General features: G+C 36.8%; 1 protein-coding gene across 1 annotated transcript; it reads right to left on the bottom strand.

The window, feature by feature from the left end:
- Positions 1 to 3,147: 3,147 nt before the first annotated feature.
- LOC107597337 (transient receptor potential cation channel subfamily V member 4) lies at positions 3,148 to 25,828 on the bottom strand. Its single transcript, XM_016288351.1, has 15 exons — positions 25,588 to 25,828; positions 24,453 to 24,552; positions 23,019 to 23,443; positions 21,470 to 21,645; positions 19,163 to 19,315; positions 16,003 to 16,143; positions 11,332 to 11,630; positions 11,045 to 11,224; positions 10,627 to 10,785; positions 9,904 to 9,996; positions 9,651 to 9,724; positions 9,032 to 9,197; positions 7,963 to 8,029; positions 7,564 to 7,868; positions 3,148 to 3,243 (listed from the first exon to the last, which is right to left on the bottom strand). Exons 2-15 carry the CDS (start codon positions 24,459 to 24,461, stop codon positions 3,148 to 3,150), a joined length of 2,343 nt encoding a protein of 780 aa, XP_016143837.1. The 5' UTR covers positions 24,462 to 24,552; positions 25,588 to 25,828.
- Between the last annotated feature and the right edge of the window lie 558 nt (positions 25,829 to 26,386).

Here is a 26,386-nt window from a genome sequence, read left to right as displayed (position 1 = left end):
AAAATTAAAAGAATATGATCAAATGATAGATATTGATTTTGAACCAGTATTTCTGGTCAAAAATGGTTGATAAAATAAATTTAAATTAAATTAAAAGAATAAAGAATATGATAAAATTATAGATATTGATTTTGAACCAGTATTTCTGCTCAAAAATGGTTGATAAAATCAATTTAAATTAAATTAAAAGAATAAAAATATGATCAAATAATAGATATTGATTTTGAACCAGTATTTCTGGTCAAAAATGGTTGATAAAATAAATTTAAATTAAATTAAAAGAATAAAGAATATGATAAAATTATAGATATTGATTTTGAACCAGTATTTCTGCTCAAAAATGGTTGATAAAATCAATTTAAATTAAATTAAAAGAATAAAAATATGATCAAATAATAGATATTGATTTTGAACCAGTATTTCTGGTCAAAAATGGTTGATTAAATTAAAGTTAAAATTAAATAAAATCAAAATAAAATACATTAAATTAAATTAAAAGAATAAAAATATGATTATGATAAAATAATAGATATTGATTTTGAACCAGTATTTCTGGCCAAAAATGTTTGATAAAATAAATTAAATTAAATTAAATTAATAAAGAATATGATAAAATGATATATATTGATTTTGAACCAGTACATTCAAAGTTTATTTTGCATTAAGCAGATTAAGACTTTGAAAGCATCAGTGTTTTCAGTGAGATGATGCAAGAACACAAAAATCTGTTTCCAAACAAGGAAACTCCCACTTCTCCCCCTCCTCTGTTGTCTCATATTGCAAATCTCATTCATTCAGAAATGTCTCATGTTGGCGATGAATCTCACCGCTGTGTCTGAAAGCTATGCCTTCCTCCTTCTTCAAAGTAAGGACAAATTTACTTGGGAGAAGAGGAATGTCTGAACCAATAAAGAACAGAGAGGGGTTAAACAGTGTCAATACCATAACCTCATTGATCTGCCGCCTTTAGGTCAGCAAGGCCGGCTCCAGCCGATGTTAGCCATTAGTGCAACCATTTGCCCATATGTTGAAGCAAATGAGTGCTCAGATAAGTCATGGATCCGATAATACACCCATGGGCAGTTAGATTGGACTGATACTGTATGGTTCATTTTGATGGAAAAAGATCCCAGTGTGCAGTGTTTTATAACGCAACCCACACATTCATTGCAAATTATTCTCTTCTCAATCAGTATGCTACCAAGTGCTACATTGGTTTGGACCTATAAAATGCACTGAATTTTCAGCTGGGGCCAGTTGCATAAACTATGAGCTATTTTGACTAACTAGCAGGTAACCAAGTGGTAGTCAGTCTTACTTTTCGGAGTTAAATTAGACCAATTTATGTTTTTATTACATTTACATTTAGTAATTTAGCAGACACTTTTATCCAAAGTGACTTACAAATGAGGACAATAGAAGCAATTAAAACCAACAAAAGAGCAAAAGAGAGAGAGCAGGCACTAACTTTAAAAGGTTATGACCAGTCTTGCAGAAAAAAAAAAGACTAACTTTTAAGACCAGTCTAAGCAGTTTATGCAACCAGCTACAGATCATATCATTCTCCATCTGGTATATACGCTGCAAATGTGTGCCATTTTTTTGTTTTGAATTCTTTTTATTGTAGTATTCTGCAATTTTTGATTTCCCGGAATGGATCCTGAATTAATATGATGTGCTTATGGCAAAACTCTTAGGCTCCTATAATCTGTCTGCTGGCACTTTTAGCACGGTTTAGTCCAAGGAAATTATTGAAAATAATTTGAAGGGAAAATAATAATTTGAAATTACGATTAATATATATTTTTTCCACCTACTGTAGATCATTGGGGCCTGCGAGTACAGCAGTGGAAAAACACATGAGATGAGAAATATGAGAAAATTATATTTCAATGCTTTTGTGTTCACTTGTAAAAGTTTTGTATTCTTTCATAAAAGTATCACATTCCCCCGAGAAACTTTTCATTTGCAAAAGCACTGAAATACATGTTTTTTTCTTATCATCTCCATCACAAACGTTTTACAAGTGAACACAGGGTTTCTCTGGGATTGCTAATAAGTTGATGAAAAAATATGATCTATGAACATTTTGTTAACATCCCTGTTACATTATGAAATGTTATCTTTGAACGTTATTTGAACTTTTTTCTTTTGTTTGTTAAAAAACATTTTTCCTTGGTTATGCAAATGTTAAGGGAATGGTTCATTTGATCATTCTGCAAACATTATTGGAAGTAACATTTAGATGAACATCCAACTAAAAGCTTACAGAAAAGAACATTGCAGTTCTGATGTTTCCAGAACATAATTAAAGAACAGATCACTTTGAATGAACATTATGTTACCATTCCTGGAAGAATGTTCACAGTCGCGTTTTCTTGCGTTTCGTATCTGAAAGTCATGATGGTTAAAACAAGATTAAAGTAAATGTACAATTTAATATGCAGAAAAACTGATTATATATGCATTATATGTATTCCAAAATTGTCAGAGAATTTGTCTTGAATATAAGTATATTTTCTTTTTTTCACTGGTAGATTTTGCCCTTTTTTCACTTGAAATAAAAAAACGGTATTAGCATAAACCTCAATAAACAGATGGATGTTTATATATTTTTACTGAATCCAAGACAATTTGTTTTGTTGCAGTGTTCATTATCCCACACAAATGAAAAAAGGCCATTTTCTTTGGCTTCTGAGCACAAACTCACAGCCGTGTTCACAGTATCAGTGCTCTGGCAAATAAGCCATCTGCTCGGGCCTGGAGGGCAGACTTAAATCAACGTTAGTCCAGCGCTGGCAAACAACGCCGAGCTATTGCCTCACGATTCTGAGGCCAAACATTCGTCTTTCTTCTTCGTATCATCCATCTCTTTTCTTATTAATTTCCTTCCTGCATCTTTCTATCGCATTTTCTCCTTCCTGCAGCTCTCACCTGTGGTCTGTCGTTCTCTCTGAGGAGTGTGCTCTCGGTGCTGAGCCGCTTAGGTTCTGCTGCGGTTACAGAGGTGCTGACCGTGCCCTACTTACAGAGAGTGAGAGAGAGAAGGAGGGTGGGTAGGCTAAAGTGTCAGCAGTGCGAGGTGCTCAGTGCTTAGATAGACTCCTGCGGGATTAATGGCCTAGTTAAAGTTGGAGCTAAAGAGGATTAGCCTCCTCGGAGAGGTGGCAATAGATCCAGCATGTCCTTCAGCGGTGGAGGCAGAGGAGGAGGATGAAGGGGGGGAGAGCTGGCTGGAGATTGCTACTGAGCATGCAAAAAACAATCACATCTTGCAGGTTGACACAAGGTCAAAATGTCGCCTGTCACCAAGGTGGTGGAAAACGACGGCGAAGACGTGTTGCAGGTGTTCTTGCAAATCGTGACTCCAGCAGTGATTCGATTTTTTTAGTGGACGGTGCACTGGACCATCTTTAGCAGGTGTCTTGGAGTCGTGGCTGTTCATGCATGGTCTCGGTTCGAGTGAATATTTGTGCATGTGTATATTCAGTGTTGTTTGTATTGTGGCTTCACTGGGCTGGTCTGAAGGTGTCATTTTTATTCTGTTTCCCCTAACGGTGTAAAAAAAAGTCTTTTTTGACAGCATGCTTGCATTATAGTTCTTTGGGATGCATACATATTTGCAACATTTTCTTTACTGCTTTATTCAAACATGACCAATTAATAGTCATAATACACATAAAAAATCAAATCTAAAAATGCAATATTTATTACATACATTTTGAAAGCTGCAGTTGATAAACATACGGCACTTTATGGCCATCTAGTGGTCAAGAGAAAAACAAACGCTAAAAAACGCCTTGCAGCAGTCAGCTAGTCTTTTGAGTTGAAGACTTTTGCAACGGAAAATTAGTTTTTAATACACCAGTATGAATTTAAACGCTAAATTAGTTTTTTCTCAAATTAAATCAGATGATTTTCTTAAATAATTAAAAATGCGTTCATTATCTAACGTTCTGAAATTGGCGAACGAGTCATTCTTTGAGTCTTTTCAATGAACTCGGTTCGAACGGTTCTTTGACTCACTGAACCAAGAACCGTTTCGTTTGGACTTCTAGCAGATAGTAAAAGAGTGAAGGAGTAAAAGAGTAGCGTGAACCGAGTGAAACGAGGACGTCTTATTATTATTATTATTAATAAAGCATGAACTGGACATGTTTATGACTTTATTATATGCGCAGTTTTATAAACACATGCGTACAAAAGTGTTAAAAGTGCTATTTATTAGTGCACAAACTTTTTCAGACAAGAGTTACAAATGAATTTTAGTACTATAAATGCTAATTATATTTAGGACTAGATTTTAAATCACTTTTTTATTAGCTGAAATGAGACCCATGAAATTACAATCATAGTTATTAAAACAAAGCAATATATTTTATGAGTTTTATTGGAACGTTTTATAGCTATTACGCCACGATGTGAAAGAATTGCTGAAACCATTTTTTCTTTCTAATGGCAAGACTGCTGAAGATTCCTTTAGAAAAGTAATCAATTTCAATTCTTTCCTTTACATGCTTGAGGCAATCAGATCAGTGATTAAGAAACAAAGGAGTACAATAAGTAGCATACAAATTAAAATACTCTGAAAATAAGACAAAGATGGCTAAGCGTGGGCGATCCAGAATCTCTTTATTGCTGATGGAACCAATCTCTCTGATTGTTTGTATAGTCATCCAATTCAGCACATAAAATAATGCTTATTGACAGCAGCATCAAACATCTAACATACTGGCAGGATAATATCTGCTACCAAGAATATATTACCATCTATTTCTGTACATTCCTTTGATACCTAAACTATACTTAGTGTCTAATAAAATATAAAGGATATTTGAAATGAATAGAGTGTGGAAATCCGGCCTGTAAACAAAAACACAGTTGCCTGTTCCAGTCCTCTAAATCAGTGGTTCCCAACCCTGGTCCTTGAGGCACCCCAACACTGCACATTTTGCATGTCTCCTTTCTCTGCCGCACCAGGTCTTGGAGTCTCTACTAATGAGCTGATGACCTGAATCAGGTGTGTTTGATTAAGGAGACATATAAAACGTGCAGTGTCGGGGTGCCTCCAGAATTGGGAACCACTGCTCTAAATCACACTTCATGGACTTCAAACAAAGACATGAAAAAAAAAATCATGTACTACAGCATACAGACAATGCCTTTTGTACGCTGTTAAAAAATATTAAAAATGCATAAAATAGTTCCCCTACAATATGTGCCATTGTGTGCTTTGGCATGAGTTAATCAGTGAAATAAGAAACCTCTAAACTGAACGTGTCGCTTTAAATCATTACCACTATCACACCAATTAAGTTCAGTGTCACACTATTGCTAGCATACTGAGGTGAAAATAGCAAACTGCTGCTGTCTCCTGGTGTGGGTGCCACATCTGTTTTCTACATGACCTTTATTACAAAACAAAGCCAAAGGCCAAATCAGAGCAGCATTTTTTGTCTTTCCATTATTGGTTGGCAATATAACAAAAGAATAACAATATGAGTTTTCATTAAAAAAAAAAAAAAAGGACTGTACTTTATCACAAGGCACATTTAACACTGAGGTAATCTGACATGATTATTAATTAATATATATGCTGATACTCAAATCCAAGACCTTGTGGCGTGTTGTTTCATGATCAAAATAATAATGAAAAAAAAAATCCCTTTATAAAATCTATTGCACACTCCATGAAAAAAACACTACAATATTACACATCAAACATGTTCCTGAGTGTCTCATGGGTCCAAGCATACATGTAAAACACAATCAAGATACTTTTAAAAGTCATAATATATGAAGCTGTTCTCCCAATAGTGATGAAAAACACTACAACTATTGTCAGCTTTTATAAAATACATAACTGTCTGCCCAGTAATAAAAGTTTCAAGGGCTTGACCCTCTGTTAAGTCCTTAGCGTTCAGCTTTAGCTTTCAGACTTGTGTCTGTGTCTGCTTACGAGAGGCTCCAACTCTACGATATGGTCTCTGGAGCCCCTGTTCAGCTCAACCACTCTTGGGACGACAGTGGACCAGCGATCTGTTGGAGTAGAGGCGAGAAATTATATTTGTTAGTTGATTTTTCAAACATACATTTCTGTGTATTAGGGATGTGTGCATCTCCATAACTGGGGCTCATGCTATAACGCATAGCCAATGCATCTACTAGTAGTGCATCTAATAATAATTATATATAAATAAATTGGTTTTTACCTATGTGAATATGTTAGAAACGATGCATTGCGATACAATGCCAACTTGTACCTGATGGATATTTTATTAAATCCATGCATCGCATCGTTAACTTTTATGCCGATGCAAATCTTACCATCCCTAATGTGTATGTATTTTGTCCTAGTACTGTGCAAAATAGTTTCCAAGACTATTCGAGAACGTTTGACAAGAAAATACTATTTTAGTCATACTTCTTCAAAACTTTGTGTTTAATATAATCTATGACCTGCCATTTCTTCAAAATTTAATAGCTGTGATACTGTTTTTGAAATCAAATCTTTGCATAGCTATGACAGGAAACACTGGACACTAATGATGCCTCGGAAAAAAAACAGTTAATCTTTAAAAATAAAGCATGTACATAAATCCAAATAGGAAATAAAACTCGATTATGCAAGTCCTATTCTGTGTCCTAAACTCCTGAAACATTTGTGTCTTAAATTTTAGAGCAGTCAATGCAATTCAGCAAAGAAATCAATCAAATCTGAATGTGTGTGAAAAAATTCAGATGTAATCCCCTTTGTAAGCGTTAGCATTTTCATAAGTAACTGTAATTCACATTTCACAAGACGTGCATGTCCTTGAGCAAGGCACCGAACCCCCAACTGCTCCCCGGGCGCCACAGCAAAAAAATGGCTGCCCACTGCTCCGGGTGTGTGTTCACGGTGTGTGTGTGTTCACTGCTGTGTGTGTGCACTTTGGATGGGATAAATGCAGAGCACTAATTCCGAGTATGGGTCACCATACTTAGCCACATGTCACATCACTTTTTATAAAAATGTTGTACATTTTGAACACAAAAAAAGTTACAGACTGCAGCTTTTACTACTTGTACTTACTAAATGATTAGGGTTTGTCTTAGGGTTACTTGCATGTAATTATGCATAATTAATTGTTATTATATTAGTAAGTACATGTAGCGTGTAACAAGGGCACCTTAAATTAATCTTTTTCTCAGTAACTGTAACAGATTACAGTTATACTTATTTGGTACATAATTTCCGTTAATTCCATTATGTAACTAGTTACTCCCCAACACTGATGATAATTCATACTGCCAAAAAGGATACAAAATACAAAGTCGTATGGAGCTTTTATGATACTTCTATGTCCGTATGAATTGCCATTTACTGTCGCTACATGGAAAATAAAACCTCTGACATTCTGCGTTACATCTCGTAACACAGAAGCAATTAAAATATATGGGGTTGAAATGACATGAAGAAGAGTAAATGATGAGAAAAAGTTCAATTTTTTGGTCAGATGACCTTAACCTTTAGACTATCTATATAACAGACTGCCAACATTTAACCTTTTGTATACCCCTCACCTGCAGTTTCCAGATCTGCTTGCTCTCTTTGGACACCTGTCCCACTGTCTCTCCCATCAAAGCAATTAACATGTTGAGTAGCAGGACGAAGGTGAGAATAATGTAGGTGACTAGGAGAATGAGGAAGACGACGGGATACTGTGCGCCTTTTAACATGTCGTCCAGCTCTCCAATGCCTATAGTCAGCTTAAACAGGTCCAACAGGAATTCACTGAAGGTGTTTGTATCTCGGCATTCTGGGTATTTGGGGCAGGTACCATTACACATATTCTTTTCAGGGCAGATTTTCAGCAGTGACACTAACGCTGGTGCAGAATACAAAACGAAATAGTCAGAGACATTCATTCCGGCAAATGTTTCCATATAATACCAATAACTGAACTACTATTACTAGAATACCTGATGCATAGCCGATCATGAAGAGCACGTAGACCAGCAGGAACCGGAACAAATCTTTGATGAGGATCTGAACAAAATATCCAAATTGAAGACACAATAGGTAAATGGAATGGTCTGTTAATTACATTGATTATATAAGAAGAAAGCAGAGCAGCAAGGATGCTAATTATTTGAAGGGTTTTATGTAGTTTCTAGCAGCAGTGTACACTGTTAGGATTGTAGTCATTACTGGAAACAGCAGATTGTTATATACACTTAACTGTGAAGACATGCTGTTTAACAATCAAGAGAACATGATTTACATCTTGAATAAAATATTGTTGGGGTGTTATATAGCATTAACTATATACAAACATATGCAAATGTTTCATCAATGTATTACACCGTCTCTACCTTTTACACCAGAAAAAAGAAAACCACGCAAGTGGACCTTACTAAATATTAAAATACACTTATATATGAATATACACACATTATTTACAGTATATAGTGTGTGTGTGTGTGTTTATGTATGTATCTGTTCTTTTGAACTTTCTATTCATCAAAGAATCCTAAAAAAAACATATGACTGCTTTCATTAAAATATTAAGCAGAACAACTGTTTTCAACATTAATAATAAGAAATGTTACTCAGCATATTAGAATATTCTGAAGGATCATGTGACACTGAAGACTGGAGTAATGATGCTGAAAATTCAGCTTTGCATCACAGGAATAAATTATATTTACAAATATATTAAAATAGAAAACGGTTTTGTAATAAAAAACTATATTACTGCAATTTTACAGGTAATTTTGATCAAATACATGCAGCCTTGGTGAGCATAAGAGACTTCTTTCAAAAACATTAAAAACAGTGGCATATGTAATTATCTTTTTTTTTCTACAAGTTTGGAGAAAAGGGCTAAACAAACTATGATTTGTTTTACTGACAAGTAAAATCATTCATAAAGACAGGTGAAGAGAAGAAAAAGTAAAGAAAATAAATATCACTATCAAAGTGATTTCCCCATTTAGAATGGTTAAATGAAATGTACTGCACGAGGTCCTCAACCTGCTCCATTCATACCTTCTGAATCATGATGCTGTAAGTTCCAGTGAGTTTAAGGCCTCTGGTAAAATAGAGGGTGTTCATCCAACCTAATGCTAGAGCAAACACCATCACAGACACGTAGGCCTCAATCCCTGACAGATACAGCGCTGCACTCACCAGCACCAACACGGAGTAGATGAAGCTATGGAAACACAAGGGATTGGTCAACAGGTAATGTACTCGTCATCGACATACTTCAACTATTAAGGTTACCATTTGCTTTAGGTTACTGGCAACTAATTGTAAGCTCAAAATTGATAACTTAACATGCTGTGGCCTCTGGCTGTTTTCGTATTTTGTACTTGTGAAGGTTACAGAACGACTTTCGGTTCTTATTTGCTGAATTTCAATATGTAAGATTTGCTTTTCAAATGCAAAATGCCTCACTGGTTTAGCAATGCCATATATTAATTATAATTAACATAAACATATCGGTGAACCGCAGTCATCTTGCAAGGAGATTAACTATTAAAACATGCCAAGAAAGGGTTCTGGAATTAATTAGACAACTCAATTAAAAAGAGGGAGAAAAATCGCCTTAGGGAAAGACATGGAGAGTAAAGGAAGACACGAAGAATGGGACCGAGTGTCTTACTAGAGAAGTTGAAAGGATCCATCAATAAATAAAGAATTCACCCCCGGGCACTTCTTCAGGAAAAGGTCCTTAATCTAAATCAGGGGAGAAAACCAAGAAACGCTGGTAAAGGCTTTTAGTGATAGCTAAGGAGAAAGAAAGAGGGATTTTGCGTACTAAAATATACAATCTTTCAGCAAGCTGAGATGGAAGTGTGATCTTACACATTTAAAAAGTATTAAAAATGATTGCTTATTGTGTATATAAAGCTTACATTTGTTGCGAAGAAGAAGACTCCAGAAGCCACGGTTATGATCTCGCCTGCCAAACGCACCTTGTCTTCTGTAGAGTTGTAAGCGTAAGGGGGCTGTGGAGGTATAAGATTTAGGAATCAACTACAGACCTGTTAATTCCCAGAAAGCATCTCTACCACATGAACTCTCTTTCACGCAGGAGGAACTATTACTCTGTGTTTTAAAACAAAAAACATGAACACCCACATGTACACTATCGTTCAAATGTTTGGGGTCTGTAAGACTTTTTAAAGTGTCTTATGCTCACCAAGGTTGCATTTATTCCATCAACAATATAAGACAGTAATATTGTGAAATAATATTACAATTTAAAAAATATATATTTTAATATATTTTTTAAATGCAATTTATTCATGGGTTTTTAGCAGGAGAACATGAACTTATCATAGAAAAAAAAAATAGGAGAAAGCTCGATATACTCGCTGAACAAATATGTAGCATGTTTTAACCTGATTTGAGCTAAAGAAGCTGAATTTAATTTTAATACCATTGTTTTTGTCATTTGATTGGGGAATTGACAAATACTGCCAAACACCAAATCTTCACCAACCGTTTTAGAGAGTTCAGTCTCTCCCCATTCAAGCAGATGGAAGATGTACTAGTCTGATTGGACACTATGGGACAAAGCCAAGATTGCTGCAGAGCAAACTGACTTGCCTGAACGGGATTTAGACTGTACTCACTGTACCCGTGGATGGGCGATAGTAGGCCACAAGAGTGAAGATGACCATGGTGGCAAGGTAGGAAAACACACTGATGTAGAAGGTCACAGCGGCAAACTTTTGCCACTTGGCCCTCAGCAGCTCGTTTATGGGTTCCACCGCCAGCATCTCATGGCGATTCTGAGGGCCCAAATGATAAAACATGTCAGAATCATTGAAACTGCCATCAACATAATGAAGAGAGTTTCTTGGCGATTGTTATTTGGCTGTATTTTTATACCATTTCCGTAAATGCTTTTCTATACATTCACAACAATTTATTCATTCAATCATTCACCTTGTGCTGTGCAAGGCCTCTAATCTCATTTGACAAAATATAGAGTGCCATGCAGTACACAGTCTATCTCCCTCACTTTCTTTTGTATATCCACAAGTTCACCTCAATCCTGCTGTTGTAGACGAGTATCTCCAGAACAGAGACTTCCTCTCCGCAGGTATCCAGTGAAGACAGATCATACAGGTTGGAGTATACGGGTCCATAAGCCCAGTCCTTAAATTTCCGGGAAAGATGTCGAGCCTCCTCATCTTTTATCTCTCTCCGGATGATGTGCTGGAACACCTGTAGAGAAAACAAACAAACATTTCATTCATTTTAGTTTGCTTCACCATTTCCTATCACACTTTCCCAATGGATGTTTCTAAAGCGGACATAAGGCAATCTCCTACCCCAATTTTGCCCAGCTTGGCAGCCATCATGAGAGGGGACATGCCATCATTGTTGAGTATATTCTCCAAGTTGCAGTCTGGGTAGAGTTTGGCACTTTTAATGAGCAGCAAGTCATACATCTTAGTGACGAAACGCGTGTTGTCCCGAGTGTTGTCAGCGATATGGACCAGGGCGTGCAGGACTGTGTTCCCCTTCGAGTCCTGCCTCCGCAGATCTGCCGCCTTGTGGCTGTTCTCGGTCAGGTAATGCACCATGTCTGGTTGGTTGGTAGAAGCTGCGAGTGAGAGAGGCAGCTCACCTGTGCAATGAGAAAGAGACTATCGATTTCAGTTGTCAATTTTTTTTATAAAAAAAAAAAAACATTCAAACATTTGGTTACACTTTATTTTAAGGTGTCCTTGTTACAGTGTAGTTATACATTTAAGTACTGAGTAATATTAATTAACTACATGTAGTTACTATATGGTTAGGTTTTGGCTTAAGGTTACTTGCATGTAATTATGCATAATTTATTGTTATTATAATAGTAAGTACATGTAACATGTGTAACAAAGACACCTTAGTGTTACCTAACTTTTTTCTTTTTCTTTTTTTACATACACTACCGTTTAAAAGTTTGGGGTTAAAAAAATATTTTCTTAAATTCAGCAAGGATGCAATCAAAAGTGACAGGAAACGGATTTAGAATGTTACAAAAGATTTCCATTTCAATTGAAAAAAAATAAAATCTAGACCATAATTATGGTTTATGCTGGTTTGGAGCTGGTTCAGCTGTTGATTGACCATCATAGTCCAATAAATCTGGTTGCAAAAGGTAGTCTTGCTGGTTAAGCTAGTTAAAAAGCCTGATGAGGACCAGCATCCAAAACACAAAAACTGCAACCACCTGCCATCTTCTGTAGGATTTCTGCCCAGCCATTAGACTCTAACCTCCAGATGTCCCTTTTATCTATCATTTTCCTTTACTAAACACCACGATGAAGAAATACAATTAGCAACTAAAAGTCAATCGGTCCTTTGCAGGGCTCTCATGACAAATGCGCTTTGATCTAAATGTCACTATTTGTATCCAGTACTCAATTAGTGCTCGTCTCACGAGAACCATCTCAAACAGGAAAACCAAACAGAGAGCCTTGAGAGTGAGCTGTTGCCAGGGGTGACAGATTATTTTCATGTCACTTCTTATAGAAACGCTTCGCTCTCATTGATTTGCACACGCTCAGAGAGCGGTTAGCGTGACTGCTAAATCACATTAGCTGTCAGTGCTCACAGGTTCACGCTCACGTCACCGGGAAGCTCCACGGCGAATGACTCTCTTCGCGCTCAGATCAGGAGGGATTAAACACTGACAGCCGTGCCTAATACAAATGAAACTAATTTACAGGTGAATAAAAGAGAGATGGAGACTCCTGGCAGGGCACCAGAAAAGATAATCCTATTCTGTCATCCTTGGATTATTTTAAAATAGTTTTGCATCTTTCAGTCAGTTCCAAAGCAGACGTCTTGTTCTGGGGGTTTAAAATTTGTGAGATGTAAATGAGGCTCATGAATAGGGAATTCAAATTCTCAGCTTGATTTTAAAATCACGGCTTTGTAACCGCTAACGTCCTGTGGGGATAAACTAATTAGAATATTTGACAAAAAAAGTAGGGGCAGGACTTACACACATCATCCAAAGATGACACTTCAGAAGTAAAGCAGAGCTTACATTTTGATGAAAAAATTACAAAAACAAACAGACTTTTCTTTGGGATAACTTGCACTAACGAATCATGCACAATAGCGTGTAGAAGCATGTATCAAAGGGATAGTCCACCCAAAAAAGAAAACCATGTCATTATTTACTCACCCAAACCCATTGACTTCCATTGTATTTTTTTGTCAATACAACAGAAGTCAATAGGAAAACAAAACAGTTTAGTTTCTAACAGTCTTCAGAATATCTGTTTTTGTGTTCCACAGAAGAAAGAAATGCATATGGGTTTGCAACAACATGAGGGTGAGCAATTTTTAGGTGGACTATCCCTTTAAGAAAGGCAATTTTCACACAGCTGTAGTAACACGCTCTCGTCAACAGGGGGCAGAATGTGTTTAGGCAGATGAGAGGAAACTTTTCTAGTATGCTGTACTTCAGACCATCAGGCCTCTAAATATAAGACCCTTTTACTGTATTTTCTGTTGCAGACACAGAGGCTCCATTCACTCTCTTCTAACCAACACTTGTTTTATTTGTGACATAATGTCTTGTTGGGTTTCCTCTAAGCTACAGAAACCTTTTTACTCACAGCTAAACATTTAATGAATGTAAACTGTGTAATGCTCCTCACATTTGCCAACTAAAGAGAGGGTTTTAGGAAAAAGGAAAGAAAATCACCTGATGTTACTATGGTAAACACTGGGCCAAAATGTATTGGTTATTCATTGGCAAAGTAATAAAGGCTAGACTGCAGATGCTAACTGATCAAACGCAATATTATTATAAATTTTATTGTTACAATATTACAACTAAACACCACGATGAAGAAATACAATTAGCAACTAAAAGTCAATCGGTCCTTTGCAGGGCTCTCATGACAAATGCGCTTTGATCTAAATGTCACTATTTGTATCCAGTACTCAATTAGTGCTCGTCTCACGAGAACCATCTCAAACAGGAAAACCAAACAGAGAGCCTTGAGAGTGAGCTGTTGCCAGGGGTGACAGATTATTTTCATGTCACTTCTTATAGAAACGCTTCGCTCTCATTGATTTGCACACGCTCAGAGAGCGGTTAGCGTGACTGCTAAATCACATTAGCTGTCAGTGCTCACAGGTTCACGCTCACGTCACCGGGAAGCTCCACGGCGAATGACTCTCTTCGCGCTCAGATCAGGAGGGATTAAACACTGACAGCCGTGCCTAATACAAATGAAACTAATTTACAGGTGAATAAAAGAGAGATGGAGACTCCTGGCAGGGCACCAGAAAAGATAATCCTATTCTGTCATCCTTGGATTATTTTAAAATAGTTTTGCATCTTTCAGTCAGTTCCAAAGCAGACGTCTTGTTCTGGGGGTTTAAAATTTGTGAGATGTAAATGAGGCTCATGAATAGGGAATTCAAATTCTCAGCTTGATTTTAAAATCACGGCTTTGTAACCGCTAACGTCCTGTGGGGATAAACTAATTAGAATATTTGACAAAAAAAGTAGGGGCAGGACTTACACACATCATCCAAAGATGACACTTCAGAAGTAAAGCAGAGCTTACATTTTGATGAAAAAATTACAAAAACAAACAGACTTTTCTTTGGGATAACTTGCACTAACGAATCATGCACAATAGCGTGTAGAAGCATGTATCAAAGGGATAGTCCACCCAAAAAAGAAAACCATGTCATTATTTACTCACCCAAACCCATTGACTTCCATTGTATTTTTTTGTCAATACAACAGAAGTCAATAGGAAAACAAAACAGTTTAGTTTCTAACAGTCTTCAGAATATCTGTTTTTGTGTTCCACAGAGGAAAGAAATGCATATGGGTTTGCAACAACATGAGGGTGAGCAATTTTTAGGTGGACTATCCCTTTAAGAAAGGCAATTTTCACACAGCTGTAGTAACACGCTCTCGTCAACAGGGGGCAGAATGTGTTTAGGCAGATGAGAGGAAACTTTTCTAGTATGCTGTACTTCAGACCATCAGGCCTCTAAATATAAGACCCTTTTACTGTATTTTCTGTTGCAGACACAGAGGCTCCATTCACTCTCTTCTAACCAACACTTGTTTTATTTGTGACATAATGTCTTGTTGGGTTTCCTCTAAGCTACAGAAACCTTTTTACTCACAGCTAAACATTTAATGAATGTAAACTGTGTAATGCTCCTCACATTTGCCAACTAAAGAGAGGGTTTTAGAAAAAGGAAAGAAAATCACCTGATGTTACTATGGTAAACACTGGGCCAAAATGTATTGGTTATTCATTGGCAAAGTAATAAAGGCTAGACTGCAGATGCTAACTGATCAAACGCAATATTATTATACATTTTATTGTTACAATATTACAATTTAAAATAATGTTTTCGTTTCAATATATTTTAAAATGTAATTTATTTCTGTACTGGCAAAGCTGAATTTGTAGCAGCCATTAGTGTCACATGATCCTTCAGAAATCATGATAACATGCTGATTTGATTCTCAAGAAATATTTTCTATTATCACTGTTAAAAACAGTTGTACTGTTTAATATATTTGTGGGAACGGTGATACTTTTTATAAAACAACTTTTTATAAATAAAGTCAAAAAATTAGGGGGAAAAAGTATTTTTACATTATGCATGTATTTACACACGTCACTTTTTAGCAATTTAATGCTTGCTAAATAGAAGTATATTATTCCTTTCTTAAAAAATAAAAAAATCTTACTGACCCCAAAGTGACTGATAAAACAGGAAATGGAGCTAACTTTGGCAGTTAAAGGCTCCAGCATGTTGTAATGAGGTTAAAAGCATTAAAGCATTCAATATATGAATGAAGATTTATGACTGCAACTGTAGCAGATTCATATCCTACACAATACACTGAAAATCCACTGATATTCTCAATACATTAAACATTAATACCTGGTTGGATTCCTTATCACTCACAATAAAGATTGTTTAAACCTTTACAAAACTAGCATCACCAAACTCACCAAAGTAGAAATATCCACCCTCCTCTCTGGGCTGAAAGAATCGGCCCCTGGCCTGAGCATGAACATCAGCCCCCTTCTCCACCAGAAGCTCCACGTACTGTTTGCATCGTCGTTCTATGGCGATATGCATTGCTGTCTGACCTACGGACACACCACATTTATATTATAAATGAAGATGCCAGTGAAGAATCAGTTAGAAGCAGTTCATCACATGATAAAGAACTGACCTTAACATCCAAACCAAAGCGCTCTGTAACATTACAGGATATCTAGGATACATCTTATCAGACAGAGCAGCGGGAACCGGCATGATATTATTAGATGCTATCAACTTATCTTTCACAAGAGGAAGTATTGCAGTATGAAAATTAGGCAATCCGGCTCATATTGTGTCTAGAGCCTGTAGTTTTGTAACGAGTGTTTGTGTGAGAGCTCTATAGGACATAAACATGCTTTGTTCTTCTCTCTCTGCTAATGTCGTCTGCTACTTTTGTTCTTAGATCTTAACGAAAACACTAAGAATATCCGGATTGCCTGTTTTGTTGTTCAGCTTCTGATTTGCTTGAGCTATTAACATCGATGTTTAGCAGTGGCCCATGTGTCATCAGTTTGAATAGACTGCCACCCTGTGTCCATATTTACAAAACAATTCGGTTTCATATCTTAATGTGTGCATGAACAACAACGAATGCATCACCAGTGCACGGTAGTAACATTTGTCCTAGTGACTGTGACTAAAACTCTTATATTACTCATGGAAACTTTATTTCTTTCTATTGTCCACAGATTTAACAGAATAATAAAGGATGCCTAAACTTAAAGTCTAAGTTTAAGGAAGCATTTTATCATATACTTGGCTGAACTAAGAAGAAAGGAATCATCTCTAATGACTTGCTTTTAGTAGTTCGGTGTATTTGTATGCTTTTTGGCAGTGGGTCTACATGAGGAAATCTGCAGACTGACAGAATTAGCCTATCTGACATATATACTTTACTGCCTGGAGGCCTGGAGCCAACACTAGTAAACAAACTGAACTAATGTGTGAGTGATTGTTTCCTGAGGAAATGAGAGGCAGACTACACAACGTCTGCCGCAAGTACATTATTATGTATTTGGAGAACTATAACGTCCCAGTATTAATAATGCTGCTATTACAAACCTGGCATGTACAACAAGTCAGAGATTACAACAGAATGAAAATAAAAATTTGGTTTAAATATGAGTCTACTGCCATATGATGCAATTTCAAGTTTTCCTTTCTCTTTGGAGTGTTACAAGCTGTTTGTGAATAGATAAGATCCCTATAGTTGCAAAGACTAAAGTCTCAAAACCAAAGAGATATTCTTTATAAAAGTTAAGACTTGTCCACACCCTCCTAAAACGCCTCGTTTAAACACGCCCCCACATATCTACCTCACTATGTGGGAAGATTTGCATAACGCCGCCCAAATGTTCACGCAAAGAAAGGCGGCGTAACTTTTATTCTCGCTGTCGTATTGTTGTTGCCGCTGCCATGTCTGGAGACGCTGTGTGTTTCATTGTGAAAGCAAAACTACTTTGTTTGTCCTTCCAAAAGAGGATGATATCTGCTTCGTCATGCCTGGAGCTGATCCGTGCTGGTCGCTGAGGAAATACATCAACTTTGCGCTGTGGATCACCGGATCGGCTTTCACCATTTCGTTGTGAAAGCGAAACTACTTTGTTTGGTCTTCCAAAAGAGGACACAACTAGAAATCAGTGGTTAAGTTGTATTTACAACACTGTTCCAGAACAGTTCAACCCAAATATTCAAAAAATCGACGTGTTTCAGAAAGGCGGGGCATAGAGGAGAAACAATAATGTACAGTATGTGGAAAATAATGTTTTTTGAACCTTAAACTGCAAAACACATTTCATTACACCAAATACACAAAATAATGTTATTTTTAGCAACACCATATGACCCCTTTAATAATATGCTGCCATGCAAAAGTTTGGAGTCGGTAAGATTTTCAAACATTTCTGAAAGAAGTCTCTTATGTTCACCAAGGCCACATTTATTTGATCAAAACTACAGTAAAAACAGTAATATTGTGAAATATTATTACAATTTAAAATAACTGTTTTCTATTTTATTATATTTTAAAATGTAATTTATTTCCTTCAGAAATAATTTTGGTCCTCAAGAAACATTTTTTTTAAATTAAGCAGTTTTCAACATTGACACTAATAAGCAAAACCAAATGTATTTATTCATTTATTTATTTTTTGGTGGTTAGAAAGTTCAAGGAAACAACATTTATTTGAAATATAAAAATTAGTGCTGTCAAACAATTAATTGCGATTAATCGCATCCAAAATACGTTTTTGTTTACATAATATATGTGTGTGTACTGTGTACATTTATTATGTATATATAAATACACACACATACAGCATATATTTTGAAAATATTTACATGTATTTACATGTATATATTTATATTCATATAAATCATATCATATATAAATATAATTAATAAATAAAAGTAACATATTTTTCTTAAATATACACATGCAGTACACAGTACACACACATATATTATGTAAACAAAAACTTTTATTTTGCATGCGATTAATCGTTTGACAGCACTAATAAAAATATTTGTTAGCAATGTAAAAGACTTTACTGTCATGTGTACTTCCTGAATAAAAGAATCAATTTCTTTAAAACCACAAACTTTTGAAAAGCAGTGTACATAATATTTTGCCCATTTACCACTTTAATTGACATGGAAGAAAAGGAAAAAGAAGAGATAACATGAGCCGGACTTGAAGTGTGTTTTAGCTTCTAGGCTTCAGCACTGAAAAATGTGTATCAGAGGGAAAGGAAAGTTATGAAGTGCATCGGGTGTGGCACTGGCAAATTCAAATACCCTAAACAGGCCACAGAGGAACAGCGTTAAATTCAGCAGTGCTTGTGAGGACGCTTTGTACTGAACAGGGTGGGGACTGCAGGAAACCCAACGCTAACTCTGGGGTAACTTCTCTAACACTGAGCTCAGTCAGAAGCACACATGAAACTCCACCTTCCTGCTCATATTTCATGAAGCTGCTCAGAGTAAATGTTAGCTCACGCCACAGATTTTGGAAACATTTTAGACAAATGATGCTTGAATGTCTTGAGTGGTTGGAGGACTCACCCCTATAATACACATCTCTGAAGGGCGTGTTAATGAACTCTCTGAGGTTTCCGGTCTGTTCGGCAATGTCCATCAACACAGGGATGGTGTCGTTGTGACCACTGTGCAGGTTCAGAAGTGCTTTTGGTAGGCAAGTCTTCCCTGTAGAAGGTTCTAGAGAAAGTACAGGAAAGAACATCTGTTATCAACTGAAGTTTTACATTTTATTAAGAAAATTTGAGTCTGTCCCAAGTCGGTATGATATTTTGGCTCCTAGATATGGCTTGTGTCCGTCTTTCGTCTGCATTTAAATGTGACTAATGTTTTAGCACATCTGATCTCTTCTGGAAGCTGATTCCAGCTGCGGGCGGCAAAATAGCTCAAAGCGGACTCCCCTTGTTTTGTGTGAACCCTTGGTATTTCTAACTGACTCAATCCTAATGATCTGAGTGGTCTGTTAGTTTTATATTCAGTGAGCATATCTGCAATGTATTTAAGTCCTAGGCCATTGAGTGATTTATAAGCGAGTAAAAGTACTTTAAAATCAATCCTAAATATAACTGGAAGCCAGTGTAAGGACCTGAGGACTGGTGTGATATGCTCAGATTTTCTGGTTCAAGTCAGAATTCTGGCAGCAGTGTTCTGGATGAGCTGCAGCTGTCTAATGGTCTTCTTGGGAAGGCCGGTGAGGAGACCATTACAATAGTCCACCCTGCTGGTGATTAAGGCATCAACAAGTTTCTCCAAGTCTTGACTGGAAACAGAACATCTAATCCTTGCAATGTTTTTGAGATGATAGTGTGCTGATTTAGTTACTGCTTTGACATGACTACTGAAACTAAGTTCTGTCTCCAGAATCACACCAAGACTCTTGACTTGATTTTCAGTTGTTTGACCCCTAGAGTCAAGGTATGCATTCACCTTGAGAACTATCGCAAAAAAAAAAAAACAATAGCAAAACAGTCAGAAACAGAAACAATTGATAACCGTTCTGTGAACTCTTCAACAAAGGCTGGAGAGTATTTTGGAGGCCTGTAAATAATGATAAACAGAATGCGTGGAGCACCTTTCAACACAATCCCTAGATATTCAAAAGACAAGTACTGACCAAATGACACTTGCTTGCATTGATAGACATCTTTAAATAGAGCAGCTACACCTCCACCTCTCCTAACAGTCCTGCAAACACTCATGAAAGTGAAGTTAGGAGGGGCTGTTTCATTGAGGATTGTTGCACTGCAGCGGTCTTCTAGTCAGGTTTCCTTTAGAAACATAAAATCCAGGTTGTTTGTGGTTATTAAGTCATTGATCAGAAATTATTATTATTTTTTTTTTAGTGAGCAAATGTTTAAAAACGCTAACTTGATGGCATTACTTTACAGCAATCTTAGTTTGATGCATAATAGGCCGCAGATTAGATGGGTCAGCGGTACGGCTTGAGAAGGCCTTAGACTTTCCATCGCATGATAAAACAGAAATAGAGAAAGCTACAGACACACTGGGTTCCCGCTTGTTCAGTAAACATCGCCGTTTTTTAGTTGATATCTTGGGGATTGCAGTGAAAGAGTGGGAGAGTTTGGTCCCAGCATACACCAGTTCCTCCATTTTCTGTGAGAAGCTTAGAAGTGGAGATGCTGGAGAGAGGGATAATGTGTCTTCTTACTTCTATGGGGTTTTGTTTGGCTTTTTTTTACATCCAGCAAGTGCAAATTTTGGGTCTGATTACTTAGAAAAGCAAGAGAGAAAAATGTACACATCAAAGTTTAATAATTAATCTGAAGTATGAAAGTAATGGCAAAGCTTGCTGCCTTTCTTTCATAAAGGTATCAAATTTTCCTCTAAATCCCGATTCACTCATAGATCAAGTGAGATTTTTTTTTCATTATTTATATTTAGCCAGGGTTATCTGTTTGATCTCCTCAAATAGAATCTTTCATTCCATTTGTGACAGTTTGCTGTGATTTCTTACTGCTCTCTGTTAAAAGTTTGCTTGACCCTTTGAGGCAGGAAGCAGAAATACGACCGCACCTTGCAGGATCACATCAGCTGATATAATAATTTCCTTTGCTAAACGAAAAAGGCACAACAACAAAAGCCTAGGGTTGCGATAACATCGGATATTTAGGGACACAACCCTGTTGATTTCTCATGTGTAATATAGGAGGGCTTTGTCTTTTTAATAAAAAAGTGGTATCATTATAAAGGAAAGCAAAATGTCCTAATAATAGTCTTTACTCTAGTAAAACGGTCAAGAACATCGTAGTTCAATCATTTTCTATTTACACTCAGTACTGTTTGCTCAGAGACGAAACCCTTCCCAGAATGCACCTTTGAACTCCTCATCTGTCAGCCTCTTTTCATTTGACTGAAGATACTGCAGGAGACCATCCAGAGCTCTTCTATCTGCTCGAGATACGGCTTCAAACAACAGCCAGCGGTTGAAGACTTTAAGAACAGGGGGCTCCGGGGATCCCTCGTCACATGACATCTCAATCTCAGCCTTCCTGCAGAGGGAAACATACACTTTTAGAGGAAATTTAAAGATTACGACTCCATTTAAAAGTGCACCGAGTATCTTTATGTTTCACTGTCCCAAACTGACATCGACTGAATTGCAAGACATGGCTGGTTGTGATGTAAATCTGCGTCTTTAATGAGAGGATTGGCTTATCTTAATTTACAGTAGTCTTCATCTCATACGAGTATGATCATTTACACCCTAAAAAGCACTATTCAACATTACTTGTTGCACCTTTGAACATTTAACAAATATAAAATTGTACAGGGCATTCACGAAAACGTTAAGGTGTAATGGAACCACCCTACCTGGACAAGTCCTAATGGAGTGGACTATGAAAAAGCTTCCACAAATAAGTCTATGTACTGAGGAAAACAGCTGCCTAACAGACCTCAACATAAACATTACCCCAAAAGCATTCATGGAAACGACAACAGACATTAATTCGCCCCACTGTGCATGATCAAGAGTGCAAAATCATGAGTAGACTGTCCTCAGCATGCAGCATAATACATGCAAAAGTGACACTTATTATTTTTTAAAGCATTCAGAGGAGATCTGACCACAGTCTCGCCACAATTAAAGCAATTCTTTTTTATATTCTGACCTGTAAAGAACTTTAAGTTGCATTTTATGTACAGTATGAAAGGTGCTATACAAATAAATATTTATGACTATTAACAACCTCAAAACATTGCAACTGTGAAACATTTCACAATTGATACAAGTGATTATTTCATAATAAGCAGTCCTCAGACCACAGTCTGCACTCTATCACCCAGTAAACAATGTGTCCATCTCTGTTTTAAGATTCCAGAAGGTAACTGTATGCACTTGAATGATGTTTTTTGCAGTCCTAGGTAATGAAACACATATCCAAAGAATAAACACTTTTAACAACTTGTATTTCTTTAAGTGTAAAAGAAAGATGGCATGATATGTTATATTATATATTCAGTATTATACAGTATATAGGTGTATTATAAATATAATAAATATACCAAAAATATTATACTTCTTTATTTTTCAACACACTAAACTGAACTTGAGCCAGCAATCAATATGATTTATTGTATGGAAAACAGCCACTTTTAAAAAGTTTAAAGAGTATAAATCATATAAAAAATGACCAGCAGAAGGTGCGACTTATCTGAGAGGGCGAGAGGTTATTTACCACCTAAAAAGCCTTTTGGCTGTGGTTTAGCGGTTAGTGCATGTGTTTGGACAATGCAAGTCTGATTCTGACATTTTCCTCGTCTCATTCCCCTCTTTCAGCATTTCCTGTACCCTTTCCACTACTGGATCAATAAAAGTGGCCCAAACATAAAACAAAAACACATGAGAAGCTATGTCTCTCACCCTCGTGGAAGTTTCTTCCTGCGTTTTTTCTGGTTGTTGATCTCCCTACATGTGCCGTAGTCAAACAGGGAGTCCATAGGTGCTTTCTTCGGCCCAGGTGCCACTGGATACTCAGACATGGTGGACTCAAGAAGGTCCATGGGGTTAGGAACTCCCTTTTTAAAGGCCCCTGGGAACCTTATTCGCGAGTTCTGCTTGTTATCATTCTGTTGTCCAGGTCGAGCTGAATCCTGGGCTGGCTGTGATCCATCATCATTGTCCAGAAGTTCTGCCAGTGAAGACATGGGGAAGTTGGGATCCCCGTCTGCTGAAATGTCCTTACCCTCTGATGGGTCCTCAGCAGCAGTCCCGGATGGTGAGGAGACTGAGTTTGACTCTGTCATGGCCAGACGATAACGCTTTAGTAGAGTGGAAGCGGAGAAACCCTGCTGGAAAGTCAAAAATGGATTGAGTGGACTTTAAATGCAAGAAAAATGTGAAGAAATGTGCTCATTTAAACTGAAAGTAATTAAAATTGCAGCTAGGCAACTATCTCAACCAATATGTAAGACTAAATTTGATGCTTGCTTAATGGAACTTGTACAGGGCTTTGAAAACAATCGAAAAATATACAGTTACTTAAAGTGGTCAAAGTTCGTTTCCCCAACTGTAGGCTATTTAATTAGTATTCTTGAAACTTGATAATTAGCTCTTCTGGTCTGATTATATAAATTATACAGCAGGAGCAGGTAAAATTGGAAATAGCATTCGTTGTTTTTAACAAATGTTAAAAAGGGCCCAAACTTAATGAGATGGGATACAGTATTGCCTTGCCACAGAAAAAAATTAACTTTCAAAAATGTATTGATATGACCACAATGACTGGCACTATCGTTGTCTTTAGAGTGGCGTTTAATAAGTTCAATTGGGTGTGCTGCTTTTGTTTTTGACAGGGATCTTTCCCTGGTAGCTTCTTCCTCCAGCAGAGTCAAGGATACTTGCTTGTGTCCTGACTTTCAATAGCAGTTCTATATTACTTTGTTGCTGTTTGCTAGTTAACCACTACACATCTCTGCTTTTTTTTCAGTGTAACCTAGTGGAATCGTTTTAATAAAATGTTCTATTTTATTAATACATTTTGTGTATGACCACCTTTAAATTGCAGTCAAGAACGAGTTGGATGTAACAGCTTAAAGACATTTTCAAGACACTGACTGCAATCAGACCGATGGCTTTTTCTTCTTTCTTACGTTGTATGCATACGTAAGAGTTGGCATCGCCAATGAGGACGCTTACCAAACATCTGCTGTAACTTTGGGCTGTTAATCAAAAGCATTTCTGACCTTCTGAAAGCCTTAAACAATTTTGCAAGACACTTTTGCACTGCAATGACGCTTGAGGAAAATTTGAAGTCAGGCTTGGACATAATTAAGTAGAAACACATAGGCTACTTACTTCAGTCATTTCTTTGTATGCTATGTGCACTTCCTCAATGCCAAATTACTCCTCCGGGGAGCTGGAAAGTGTCAGGAGGTCTGCAGGGACACAAACAGACCTGGAGGGGGGAAAAACAATACCAGCCTTTACAGAAGACAACTGTCAAACGAACTCGGCAAGAAACACGTTGTAAGATCCATGTCTGCTGACGGCTTCTGAAACCATTCAGTCATTTACACCTGGTTTGTATTTGCTGTTTAGGTAAACAAGTAAGCACATTGTGAAATCCTGTCAGCCAACATGGCATGCAGCTCTGAGAGTTCATTTGTGTACTGTGGATTTGTCTATCCTAGTTCATTGTTTTCTGCCCCATCCTCTAATAGTCTTGGATTTCAGTTTTAATTTGTTACATGTGTTCTGAACTGATTTTGACAGCCTGGTACTGTTGTTGTGAACCTGCATTGTACCTTGGATTGGGTTTGATTTTAATTATGTGTATGAATTTCAATCCTAATCCAGTATCTGAATAAACATATGTAAACATACATAATGTAATTCTTAACACCGTATGATAAGTACCACTACAGAGAGGTGAACAAATATTAAATGTGTGAAAGCAAGGCCAGCAATTCAAAAAGAAAGAAATTAAGAATCATATAAGAGGATTCAAATGTATTAAAACACAAATTTAACCAATTTTTCCCTTAACGGATACTTTGGTGCAATGACAGACTCCTCCATCTCCATGCTCCCAGAGGAAGATCTACGCTTCCTTTTCCATGTCATAAGGTCTCCAAAGAGCCAAACCGCTGGGATCTAACTAAAAATGAAATTGTGGGAAAAATGAACACTCAGTGCTGGTTCTTTTGACAGTTCAACTACAGTTCTCAGCTCATAAAACTTTTAACTTTGAGAAGCAAAAAGCAAAAAGCTTGATTAACAGATCTGTGCATGACAAACAGGTTCCATGTTGATACAGACATAAATATGACTAGTAGGAAATAATCAGAAGTTGTTACTTTTTCATTTCTAAATGGTTCTAAGCTCTTTTAAACTGTTCTAAAGGGTTTCATGAGGATTTTAAATCTCCCAACATTCCCACAACACAGTTATAAAACTGTATCACAAGTCATGGATTGGAAAAGTTGCTCACCTGTAAAAACAAATGTACAGCTAGACGTTTCTTCTTAGACGTAGAAACAGTAGTTATTCCGTTTATGAGGTCAGATTCGTCCATTTATTCTTCAGGTAGGATCCGTATAGCTCTTTAGGTCAACTTTGGAAACGGCTTCATCGTTCCTCCTGGGTGTTTCATACCGATAATGGGACAGAAGGAGTGCAGAAGCAGCGTTTTGATTTCCCACCGCCCACTGAATGGAAACCTGTGGAAATGAGCGTTAACTTAGGGGTGTGTGTGGAACTCTTCATTCAGAGTCATTGTACGTCTCAAGCGCAACCAAACAAAATCCTCACAGTCTAACTTATGAACTTGAGCCGTTTCACTTCGAAAGCCTTGTAGACAAACGAAATATTCACCGTCTACTTCGCAAACTACTCACATTCTAACTGTAATATTAGCAGAAAGTACGTTTCTTTCTTTTAAAGCCTTGAGAACATAAAACATATGATACCTTTACATTATCATATGTAATATCACTCATATTATATTGGTCTTTCATCATAACAGGTATGACCGGTTTGGCTAATTTGCATGGCTACGTTTTTTTGTTGTGGTGCGTTCACACGCAAAATGTTGGGAACGGCGCGCTCTGGTGTTCTCCTGAAGAAGCTGTCCAGTGTATAATATTAGCCAACTCATAATATTTGTTTTCAGTATTAGTGACATTATAAAGACAATATAAATGATTAAACACTATTATCAAAATAAATACTTTACAGTATATCTGTTTACTTCCCGCTTCTTTGAATTCAGTTCAGATTCATGTGTAGGC

The sequence above is a fragment of the Sinocyclocheilus grahami genome, unplaced genomic scaffold, assembly GCF_001515645.1.
Source record: "Sinocyclocheilus grahami isolate Dianchi unplaced genomic scaffold, SAMN03320097.WGS_v1.1 scaffold230.1, whole genome shotgun sequence".
NCBI lineage: Eukaryota > Metazoa > Chordata > Actinopteri > Cypriniformes > Cyprinidae > Sinocyclocheilus > Sinocyclocheilus grahami.
This window is presented reverse-complemented; position numbering and strand designations above follow the sequence as displayed.

Excerpts from the sequence above, each read along its gene's own strand:
- LOC107597337 (XM_016288351.1), bottom strand. Across the intron at positions 19,316-21,469 it reads GACAGATGAGGAGTTCAAAG|AACCTTCTACAGGGAAGACT; the intron begins GTGCATTCTGGG and ends TACTTTCTCTAG. Across the intron at positions 9,725-9,903 it reads TCTTCTTCTTCGCAACAAAT|ATTAAGGACCTTTTCCTGAA; the intron begins GTAAGCTTTATA and ends CCCCTGATTTAG.